A 12,715-nucleotide genomic window follows, 5' to 3' on the forward strand; every position below is an offset into this window, starting at 1 on the left:
TCACACATACACAACAGAAGTCCATTTATAATTTAAAGCCTCCTCATTATTCCGCACTTGATTTTTCTCCAGTTGAATACTTTTCAGATGAAAAACCATCATTTACAATCCAGTTTTGTCCTTGCTTAGTTTCCAGATCAATGGTGAGGGAAATTCTCACATCTGTCTGAAAAATCTGAATTTGTAAGTACAGCTACTTGAATAAATTTGTGTAATTTGATCAAATTAGTGTTTCTTGGTTTTTCTGCTGATCATTTTTCCATCCCTCACTGCCGATTGATCAGTCCTCCTTGGTCCATTGGGGTGTCCTCCCTCTTGCTGCTATTCAGCTGTTTGGTTCTGTGCAAAGCTGTCCAGAAAGTAGTGGTGCAGAAAATCCTGAAACAGCACACAGAGCCAAGCAATGGCCCTCAGGGACAGATCTGTAATCTTAGTCAGTGGTGTTCTGAAGTGGCTTCTTGGCTCTATTAGTGGTGATAGCAAGAGCAAGAGTGCACAGTTTTTAAATGAAGTGCCATCAGTATCTGTACTGCACACATGCATAGGAAAATTGTCTGCTTTGTGGAGTAAGATTAACATAAGATTTACTTGTATGTATCTTTTATGTATCTTAATTAATTTATTTCTAAATGAATCATTCAATACATATACATTTCTTGTATTTAAATTATTCAAAGATACAAACTAAATTTTAAGAGCTTTCTATATATAAAGATACAACAAGAAGAACTTGAAATATGCCAAAAATAGAAAAAAAAGGATTTTCCAAATCAAATCCTGATTCTTGATGTTTCTTTTGCTAGAGAAGATAACTTTGTCCCGATGGTTGCTCAAATCAAAGAAACCAGATGTCTTCATTATGTTTCGGTATCTTAGATCTTCCTTCCATAGTTACAAGCATATCAGTACCAACTGTCTGGTTTATTTTGCAATAGCTGAGAAATATTTTCTCTCTTAGGGTTTTATTTTCTATGTCATCACGTAAGTATATTCTCAATTATGCTGTCATCTATCGTAAAGGATTATCTTATCTTATCACTCTGTGCAGTAGTGGCCTCTAAAGTTATATTGTCAGTATAGTCTGCTAAGTACCACTTCTCTGATTAATTCTCGGTTGTCACGCAGATTCTTTTAGGTTTAGATGTATGAAAAGCAAGTCTCAAGTTCAGATCTCCAGCACAGGAAAGGCTTCTGCTTGTCTAGTAAGAGTCTGGAAGGTAAAAATTAACAGCACAAGTGGGTTCATGTACACACGAGTTGGGAATTGCATGTCATCATGTGCTGAGGGTCATAAGTACTGCATGTCTGAAAGTGTGAAAGTCTGTTCCCATAGAGACCAAAGTTTATAAGAACTGCTTTGTACAGGCACCTGGAAACGGCTTATTTCTTATCTTTCAATTATGTCTCCTTCTTTTCACATGCAGTGTCTCTCTGGGAATGATGGCGTTGCCAGTGGTACCGTCTTCTCTGTCGCAATGACGATGCCATTTAGCCCCCTGTCCAGCGACGAGGAGCAACAAAGGATGTTGGGAAATAATAGACATCTCTATCCTGGGGCAGAAGACGAGGAAGAGGAAGAAGAAGAAGAGGAAGAAGAAATGGAAGATGATGAACGCGATGAGGGCAGGGAGGAGGAGGAGAATGGTGAGCTGGAAGGGGAGGATGAAGATGATGAGGAGATGGTAGAAGATGTCAGGCGAGGAGGCTTATCTCGGATGGGTAGGGGTGAAGGACACAGGCAGTCTGGTAGAATGGCTGGACGAGCCACTGGGGACCGAAATATTCGGCATGGGAACCCTGGTCATGCCTCAAATCCCTATTCGTCCAACCCTGGACCCACTCACCAACAACCGGCCAATCAGATACAGCAACAGCAGCAGAGGAGGCTGAAGGAACGCAGTGCTAACTCAATGTCATCTGAAGACACCCACATCGCCATGATGGTGTTCCGCATTGGCATCCCAGACATAAAGCAAACGGTCAGTGTAGTCACCACACAAACCCACAGAAAGTCACTGACATGTTAAGAAAAGACAAGCCTCAATGCCACCCTGCTTGTTTCTCATTTGTTTTAACAACCAACTAATCCAGACATTATCAACATTGTCTTAAAGGGAAAACAGACATCCTTTGGTGTCTAAATGTGAGGGAGCTGAAAGAAAGAAGCATTTCGATGGCGGCCCTAAAGCTCAGAAAACACTTGCAAACAATCCTTTTCACAATTCACTTGCTTGGTCAAAGAGCCAATACTCTCCACTTTAGTGCTCAGGGGCCCCCTAAGAATGGAGACAGAAAATAGATCAAATGGGTGGATGAACTTTCTGTTTTGCAACTGAAAGTACCAGAAGAAGTTAAGGAATGGTTTATACTGTGGCATCAACCCACCTTCAAAAGAAAAGATCATTCCCTCTGATTTTCTGTCCAACATTTATGCCTCCAAACTGACTCTATATGGGATGGTTCCTGAGACTTTACTAAGTGATGTAAGATTAGTAGTGAGCCATACTTCCTTTGTCATGAGACTAATCTTCTCATAATAATCCCTATGTGTATGACCATAAATGTGGCCAGTTAAGATTGCACAGTGCAGTGATGTGCAGTAGAAACACTACAAGTTTCAGAGGATTGATCATATCATTCTCTCACTGCATCAGCAGTAGCAAACAAAGGAAAGCACATATACTTGTCAGCAAAGTCCCATGTCTGAGAGAAAGACTTTCAAGGTGACCTAACTTCAAAGAGGAAGAGGGATGAAGCGTGAGAGGCAGAACAAAAATGCATACAAGAGCCATCCAGATGAGAAGAATTAGATTCTGAAGACACTGAGCGGGAAAGGGCTCAGAGGGAGTCAAAGAGAGGGAAGTTGAAGTGAGGAGAGGAGGGTGATGGAAAGAGAAGCATGGCCACTTGGATGATGTTTCCAAAGAGCTTTTATATGGTGCAATAAAGCAAGTAGTGAAAAGTCTTTTTCTGTGAGTCCAGAATCATGATCGACCTATCTGCAATCACTCACTTTCCCAGATGTGGTCTCACATCATGGCAGCACAAAGCCTCCATTAAAAGTGGGTCTAAATGGGCTTCATGAGTCAGAGATGCAGCTGCCTGCATGTAAAACACATCCGTCTCTTACACTTTAACAACATGCAAAGATTAGGCAATCATCACAGCCAGACACCCAGGCGTTTTACTTATTTTTTACCTCTCGCGTCTCTCTGAGAAGTTATATTTTACTGTGAATCATGGTCATTAACATTATTGAACCAATAATTAGGTTATGAAGAGCAGAGCATGATGCACAGGGACAGAGGGTGCATTCAAGAATGTTTTGTTGTGCTGCTGGTACAAAAAAAGCTGGACAGCAAAAAATTGGAGAAAGAAGAGAGTCGTGCTCATCAGTAGATAAAAGCTGAGACAGACCATATTTGTGTTTGACAAGCAGAAGGCCATGTTCCCCACACATTAGTGGTCTGTCCTTTTTCTTTTCATACACCTAAGTGATCAAGGTGTCTGTGATGAGAACGAACATATTTGTGCCTGCCCGTGTAAATGTGTTTATATTTCATATTTACCACCTGAGTGCACTATAAATGCCTCACTCAACACTTCTTCCTCCCTCTTGCTGCTGTATGATTTATTATTGATCTGTGCATGGGTGTTTTTCCAGCAGTGTGTGAGTGTGCTTGATTCAGTGTTTTTAAATACAACCATAAATAATTCTCCAATCTCTATTCTAACAAATCGGCATCAAAGTTTAATCATAAAAAGATGAGAGTGCTTAGGAGGAGAACGCTCACGCATGCCTGAGGTCAGAAATGAGCTAAACCGTCTCATACAGTTTTAGATGTAGATAGAGGTAGATTAGAGGTGAAAAAGACTGAAAAGGGTGGAGAAAAAGTAAATGAAAGTATAAAGAAGAGGGAGATAAAGTTAGATGGAAGCATACAAAGACAGAAGAAGATTTAAAAAGATGGAAGGTATAATAACAAAGTGAAGCAGAGAAAGAAATCTGACAGCTCAGAAAGGATTTGGTTGTAGTATTTTATGTAAATTTCAAATCAGCAATTTGTGTCCGCTCAAAAGTGCTGTTCGCAAGATCTGCCAAGAAAGTCAATGTGTGACTTCTTGGACATTCAGTGCAGTATTAGTCTGTCAAACAAACTGTGTGATATTTTTAGAAAAAGAGGGGGCACAGACAGAACAGGCAAATCTCATGAGAAAGTACATGATCGGCACATTTGTCCACGTGCCAAAAAAGCAGTTGTGTTACAGTAAAGGCACAGAAACTTTGAAATGAAAATGTTTCACATTGCCTCTTGTTTTCTGTATGGCAGTGTTCACATGACGTAATGCCAACCCATAATCGCATGTTCACGGATATTTAAGTCATACCATGTGTTTCATGTCTTAAACTGTTTATTTATTTATCAATGAAAAACCCCACACATGTAGTTCATCTGCCAGAGCCCAACCAGCCGCAGCTGACAGTTGAAGGGGACATTTCTGAGTCAGATGGGGCTGCGATTTGTTCAGCGGTGCAACAGCCCACAATGTAACGCTACCCTACTCCCCAGTCCCACCTCCCTATAAGCTATTTTGAGCATGTTATAGCTATCAAGTAACCCTTTTGTGGAAGTTTTGTGCAATGCAAACGGAGGCATGTTACAGTTAATAAAGGCAGGCATTGGCATGCAACAGTTTTGGATCCCAGAAGGTGTAGAAATGGTTTAATTCAATTTATTTTGTTTATTTATTCATTCATTTCTGAGACTGTGTTTGACAGAAACAAATATTTCAAACCCATGTGCGACACTGGCTATACATGATAGGACTTGTTCCTACAATAATTGATTTATTTGACAAGTTTTAGTTTTTTGTTAGAGTTGTTTGTTTGTGTGTAAAGTTTAGTTTATTTGTGCACAATCAAAAACATGCTTTGTGAAGTAGGGTCTTGGATGGTCTCTAAAATAGTGACAATATTTGATGGATCATGTGCAGAATCAAGCTCTGTCTTTATCTCTTTGAAAATTTATTGTCAATTTATTTATCACCCTATGAAGTAACTACACCAAATATTGGTACCATTGTTTCTACATTGATTTAGTTATCAACATTCAATCAGCAAATGTTGAAGGAGCAGCAGACTGAAAAGGCTGTGACTGGGGTGGATTATGTTTTCTACAAGAGTGTAGTTACCACTAGATCCTGAGTGTAAAATGAGCAGATAAGAGATGAATTGAGCACTTATGGCAAAGAAATATCATCTATACAAATTGTTGTGACTATTGTTGGACCAATGGAAATAGCTTTATGAGAATTCAGAGTAGCTGTGCCATATTTCATGAAGTCACTTCATTTGTATGAACTGATTGACCTAGTTTGGCTAGTTTGAAAATGGCCTTAAAGCCCAACCACCAACGTTACAAAATGTTTTTGGCACACATATTTCTGCAAAAAGCACACAAGAATAATGCACATGTGCTTTATAAGTACAGGCTTCTGGACTAAAGCACAGGCAGCAGATGCTGAAACTAACCGCAAACGTTCAAAGTCTGTACATGTAAAACAATGCATGGTCAAGCAGGGATGAGTTTGCACTTGAGGAGAGGGATTCTTAATGTTTCTCTATCTGAAGAAATGTATTCAGATTCAAAATAACAACATGAGTTGAGCAGTTTTGGGAACATTAATTCTTGTGTGTGGACTTTGCTAATTAGGATTTCTTGTGCTGATCTATCACTTTTCTCAGTGTCTTACTCTTCTATTTTCCTGATGTCCTCTTAATAATCTACACTAGTACAGTTGGTTGTATCTTACACAATTCAAAAGGTCCGGTTTCTTACATTTACATTTTTGCCGATGAACTGATGCACTCCGATGTGCAGACTGACATAAACAAATGAACAAGCTAAACTGTGGCCTTATAGACTTGCTGTCAAGATGTACTGACTCTGCATATCCTCTTACTCCCTAAGATCATGGGAGTTATAACCCAGCCATTTACTCTTTATCTGGCTTTTGCTCTCATCCTGACTTGGCTCAGTCTTTTCATGCCATTATTCACATTTTGCCTTCAGTCTGTAGTATCAGTATGAGTCCCTGGTTCAGCCCTTATTTTCTTTTAGTTTCCTCCTTTCCCTGGTTTCTCTGTAGGGTTTGATAATATGCCTTCATACTCCCAGTGTATTAGGTCTGTTCTACATGTCAGCTAATTCACCCTCAATAAATTCTAATTGCTGTTTAATTGTCTGGTAATGAGATAAGGGATTGACTGTTGTGCACAAATGCAGATGTTATGAATTGGGGGAAGAATTTGAAATGACAGAGGATGTCTGCTCAGAAATAAACAAACGAGTTTTGTCTTAAATACGTCTTAAATATAGCTATAATGTCAGATATTTACCAACATAATTTCAGACATGCACAAAAGTTTATGTCTGAAATTATGCATTTCATTAATTTTGATTACTGATTGGTCTATGCAAATTCATTCTGATATGACAATTTATGTGAAAATTCCAGTGGGGTTAGCACACAGACAGACTTCAGACAGAAGAAATATCTTTTCAACCCTGAATTTAGGGGATAGAATTCCTGCAATTGTGACAAAGATGATCTTCAGGAAGCTTAAGTATCATGCATCTACAGAGCACTAAATAGCATACACAGATGTTGGCAGCTGATGGTTCAAAGATTTCAAGCTTGGTTTTCTCTTTTCGCCTTAGTATCAAACTTAACATGCATTTCTATTTTACTGACAGTTTTGTATAGATAGCAGGGTATTATATGACACACTAAAATTATATATACTGCCAGTATTTCCACAATGTGCTCAGATAAAAAATCTTTGAATATGACCTGCTCTACCCACAATGATTTTTGCCTTTGCTGTTTTAAAACTTGGCTAATAAAGCCGTTCAAACCACCCGGGGAGACCTCTCTAACCTCACTGCCAATAAAGACTGCACTGCTGGTGCATTCGTGCTGACAGAGAGAGTGGAAGATCTATTAGTCTACTGTATTTGTCAAGAGGGAATTTGATGCATTGCCACATGTAGATGAAATCCTCGCTGCTGTGGGTGAAGGAGGAATCCAGCTGGATCATCTATCTGACATCTCATTTTGGAAAAAGATAGGCAGGTGTGATTGTTATGAAAGACATTATTTTGCACTGTGACAGTCATTTTATACTGTATATAAGGGTCAAGGACATTCTGGCATATCACCTCTCTCTTAGAAATATATATATGTAACCATCCAACCCTCAGAGTGCCAAGTAAGATCAGGTTATTATTATTTTATTTTTATGGAGTATCTTATATAGCTGCCTGTCATGAAACATCATCTTTTTGCCAGCAGGCACTGGCCACCATTTCGCTTTAGCCCTGCAGAAATGTAAAATTCAATAGATTTTTTATTAATTTTTATGCCTGCAAGTGGAGGACGAATCATCAATATTCTAAAATTTCCCAGAGAACTATAAGTGTACCTACACAAAGACTTTTGATGCCCATTGCTGGGCAAAATGGAATGTATTATAAGTCATGTAATATGCAGTCATGTAAAAAGCAACTGAAAATGAAGACTGATTTCATGGGATCTTTAAATGCAAATATTTGACCCACAGATTACATATGAAGCACTGGTTTAACCACCAAAAACTTGCAGATATGAATGGATTCTTTTAATCATCTATGGTATTTTTGCATTAAGATTGCCTAGTTGTTATAGCCAAGCATAGTTCACTCCAGCAGAAAGAAATGCCTTACCCACATTTTAACTGGACCAGCCAAATAACACCAATAAGTTTGTGAAGCCACCCGAAGACTCATTTACTGCCACTACAGAACCAGTCCAGATGCAGAGAGGCAGACCACCTCTCTTAAAATGAATCTATGGCAGATAACAATAACGAGTGCAAGCCCTTTCTTAGCTGAATTTGTGGATCTTGATACGAGCAGCAGTCCCTCCTCTGCAACTGGTTGTAGATGTAAAAAGTAATGATCCATTAACTCACTTCCGTGCACAGCGACAGTCCTATCTCTGTATCACGAGTTGTTCATATGATTCCCTCACAGCTGGAGGTGAAGGCAATATTCATTGCAGGTTTATTAACTTGTAAAACTCATACATATGTTGCGAAATTGGAACGTCTGCCGAGTGCATTAAACAGCATGAAACAAATAGGTTTTTCTCTGCTGTTTGACTTGAGCTGAATTCTTGCAAACAGCAACCCTCAGGAAGGATTTAATCTCACAAACATTTCAAAAGTAAAATATACACAAAGAAAATCTCACTTAAAATGCTACTAAGTAAGATATGCCAACAACTTGCACTGCCGGACACACACAGAGTTTACCAGGCCTTGCTAAAGCAATGTAGTATATTAACAAAAAAAGAGTCCCATAGGTCAGCAGTGGGACTGAGACAATAAAGAAGAGAGTATGGAGGAGGGCAGGAAGGAGCACAGCATGTGAAAATGAGGGTAAGCTAATGGAGACTTTGGAGGGAGAGGACAAGGCGGAGAGGAGATGACAGGAATGCTTGAAAGAAATGTGTTCACTTTTCATCTGAACTAGAGAGAAAAGGGGTGGGTTTGAGAGCTTAATAGAGAATAAGATTGAAAGAGTGAGATCCAGGGAGAAGAAAGAAGTTAAATGGCAATATGTGTGTGAGTGTGTGTGTGTTTGGTGGGAGTTCATTTCCCCATAGATCTCATTAAAGCCTTCTAGTCCCCCTGCACTTGGCCTGCAGAAAAAGGCCAGAGGGGCTGAGATAGTGAGAGCTAGAGACAGAGAGAGGAAAGACTCTTATTTCTGCATAGATAAGTGACAGAGCTGTTCCAGAAAGATGGAGGGAGAGGGAAGAAGGATGGAGAATAAGACAGAGATAGGCATGGGAAGATAAAGAGCAGCATGGACAGAGTGAGTGGGTGTATATGAGTGGGAAAGTGTGATCACAGCTTTAGGAGACAAGACAGAAATTTTCCTCTGAGAAATGATAAAACCAAAGGGAAAAAGAAGGGCTTGATGTTAAATTAACATTTTAATGGCAAAATGAAAGTCATATGAAAGTTACAGTATGTAAAATATGTGCTTATTGAGTGCATTTATGTTCTCTAATAAAATCTGTTATGATCAGGTTTTGAGATAGTTCAGTTATGTTTTGCTTTACTTTCTATTTCTGTCATCTGAATAAACCCTTGAGAAGCGTTAAACAGGCCAGCTGGAACTAACAGAATTACATAAAAGTCACAGTAAACATCTCAACGGGACAAAGACAAAATGAAGAGCGCAGATTGCAGTTTGATCTCATTTTCTATTACTGACGGTCAGATGGAGAAGCCATATCCAACAGAGATATGAAGTAAAAAAAGTTCCAACAGTCAGAAACCAAACTCTTCATTCTCAGTAAGCTGCAAGAAGCTCTGATTTACTTCAGCCTGAATCAAGATGCATATGCATTGGTTTACGTAGGTTTTCCACTTACATATTTTTCTCAAAAAATCTGTCAAGGATGATATTAGACTTTCTGCTAAAGAATAAACCTTTTTCTTTTGACACTTTTGATTTTGCGAAACCTTAGGGTCTAGTTTAAATATGTTGTATGTGCATCAATGCTTTAACATTAACAGTATGATAAGGTAGTTTGTAGTACACCCAAAGGGTGCTTTCCTGCACCTTTCTGCTTCTGAAAAGCTTTAGCTAATATGAATGTACCTTTGGAGTACACTGCCTTTGTTGCTCTCTTCAAAGTTGCTGGCACTTAATGCTGTAATACATTTGGCGCACACCCAGAACGACAAATTACAGTTATGACATACTCTTCTTTGGCTCTCACATGAGTGGAGAGACAGTATTGTACTTGTACATGAACAATGTGCACACACAAATCTATACCCACCAGAGGGTGCTCCAAACGCTCAGCTGCAACAATCTGATTAAGGGACGATGCTGCAAGGCTGTCTATGTTCTCAATAACACTACAAAAATGTTTGTGTGAGGAGAAGCGATATGAGGAAATGCCCATTCACAGAATCAAGTTTCACTTTGAAGGCTTGATGATGAATGATGATGTTGAAAGTGGGATGAGTCCTAACTGTCTGGCTAATTAGAGGCTGGAGTAACAGTGATTTTCCTGGACAGATAAAAAAACCTGCTACCTCAGTGAAATCTCCAAGACTCCAAAACATTTAAGACCGAAAGCAGAATCAATACTTTTTTCCCACACTCTATGGTACAACATTGTAATGGTTGAGTGTGGGAATATTTCTCTGCATGACACTGAGGCACTGATTCATTTTAGAGAGTTTGCTTGCTTCCTTTGTTGGTACAGTAAGTGCAGTATGTAGCTTGTGTGTGCCTCTGTGTTTGTGAGAATCCTAATCTAATACAAACAGGCACACCTCTTTATCCTCTTGCGCTCTCTAGTACTCAAAATCTCAAAGATTGCCCTCCCATTTACTCAGCTCTATTTCGACACGCTACTGTAACACACACACACGCAGTGGAACACGGATGCACATGCTCACACACAAGCACAAGCACACTCTCCCAGTACCCCATCTCCAAGGGAACACAGGGATGTCTCTATGGCAACAAGCAGCTTGCACCACTAATGAACCGGTTGCCATGGTGACCATGTTGGCTGTGCGCAGACGGAGTCTCTGAATAAAATAGATGGAGAAAATGTGATGTGACTCCCCTGCACAAAACCTCTGTGCATTCTATGCAGCACACACATAAATGTGTGTCAGTGTGCGTGCATGTGTGTGTGTAAAGAGATTAAGATGAGGGACAAAGAATGAATGATCTGTGAGAAAGGACTGTTGGCAAGAGATGAGAGCCCATGCAGTAATGCAGTGATCCCTGCAGCTGGCTGTACTCTGCATGGGCCAGTCATCCTGCTGCTGCCTCAAGGTCAGAAAGCATCCCAAATACACTCTGGGCAAGTAGAGTGAAATAGAGAAAGAGAGGTAGAGATGGATTGGAGTTGAGCACTGCCAAAAACGTCTATCAGCCATCTGTGTAGTGAGTTACGTTCCACTTTGCTGACTGAGCCTCTAAGCCGTTATACATTTTGGCCATTCATGACCCGACTGGAAACTCTGAAAGCTGCACAAAACTGACATCCACATCCTTTCTGCTGACCGAGGCCACCAGGAATCATTCCCTTTACTCTGGTGTTGTCTCCCCCCTCTGGCTCAAGGGGGCAACAGCCTTTAGCAGAGTGAATCCAAGCTTGAGGTCAGGACTTTCCCAAAGTCATCCTAAGACACATTTTCATATGTATAGTTTTTGCACTTGTTACAGTTGTATAATTCTGAATAATAACCTAGTCTAATAAAACTTTTCCATAAATTATAAGAAATAAAAGCACAACTATAAAGAAAACACAACTTTTAAAAGACAATTCCATTTATTCATATGCAACAACAGAAATCTTAACTCTATACTCTATTTAATACTTTTCAGAAGCGTTTTTAAAAAAGCTACATTTTCTTTAAAAGTTCATTCCATGCTAATCTTAATCAAGTTTGATGGAAAGAATGCAGCATGTACTGCCATCTACTGGTCCCTCTACAAATGTCCTGCAGGATTTAAGTGCCAGACAACTCATGATCTGAACACTACAGTATGTTCTTGACTCTTTGCTTTGTCATTTTGGGCTAAAAGATGAGCTGTCACCCTGGTCTCAGGTCTCTGCACGCTGCTGCAGGGTTTTTACAAAGAATTATCTGTACTGATCTTTCCCTCCACTTTGACCAGACTTCCTGTCCGTGCTGCTGAGATTCAGCTCATGGCCAACATCAGGTTTCACTGTACTGATGGTAAGTGTCAACAGATAATTGAGTCTAAATAAAGTCTGCCGCAGAGTGAAGTGTGACTTCAGTCCTGTTTTTGTTACCATAACAGTCTGCTATCGTCGTACTGTTGAGATAGTTGTTCTTCAAGCAGGGCCTCCCATCTTTACACAGGAGTTCTGACGCTACAGTTCAAAGATGAGTGTTGATCTTTGACCAGGGATCTGCTTGCATAGTTATTGACTTCAGCTGGACAGCCAACTGTTTAAGACAAATTCAAGATAACTGCGTCCACATATGGAAACTGATCAGATCTCTTTTGATACACAGGTCGGTCTGTTCATACTACTGTTTGAGTCAGAAGCTGTCCATGCATGTGTGTTTAGTTTGTGCACAGCACACCTTCAAACACCTGCACACATTATTTTCCCCCTTCTTTGTCTAGTTTGTCTGATCTAGATTTTTTCAAAGACTGATCCTGGCACACGTATGGTTGACTCACTCAGTTCATGCAGTTACAAACTTTTACTTTTTGCCGGTTTGGAATAGACCCAAGTATCTGGGACCCAGATACAGAGGCACCCGGTGGAGCAATGCAGATAGTGCAGATAACAAAATTTATGTCACACAGGACTCGTATATCAGTGCACGCAGTAACCATCAGCTCTGCTTTGAGAGACAACTGGTGGTTCCAGACTTCTTCCATTATCCTGCTATTGAGGCCACTTGTTTCACAACCTCTACCCTGGCTTGAGTGGCTGTAGCTCAGGAGGAAAAACAGTCGTCTGCTAATCAGAAGGTGGGTGGATTGACTTCCGACTTCCCAGCACTACATGTTGAGGTGTCGTCAGGCAAGACACTGAACCCCACATTGCCTACCGATGCGTCCATTAGTGTGTCAGTGTGTGTGATGGA

General features: G+C 40.1%; 1 protein-coding gene across 1 annotated transcript in view; it reads left to right on the plus strand.

The window, feature by feature from the left end:
• The window catches only part of shank1 (SH3 and multiple ankyrin repeat domains 1), a 75,815-nt gene that overhangs the window by 19,169 nt on the left and 43,931 nt on the right, over positions 1 to 12,715 (plus strand). Inside the window, exon 2 of the mRNA XM_072368226.1 lies at positions 1,425 to 1,979. Within this exon, the coding sequence (XP_072224327.1) occupies positions 1,476 to 1,979 (504 nt within the window). The 5' untranslated portion in view covers positions 1,425 to 1,475. The remainder of the gene's footprint in view (positions 1 to 1,424; positions 1,980 to 12,715) is intronic.

The sequence above is a fragment of the Leuresthes tenuis genome, unplaced genomic scaffold (genome assembly GCF_036924035.1).
Source record: "Leuresthes tenuis unplaced genomic scaffold, fLeuTen1.0.hap1 SCAF_17, whole genome shotgun sequence".
NCBI lineage: Eukaryota > Metazoa > Chordata > Actinopteri > Atheriniformes > Atherinopsidae > Leuresthes > Leuresthes tenuis.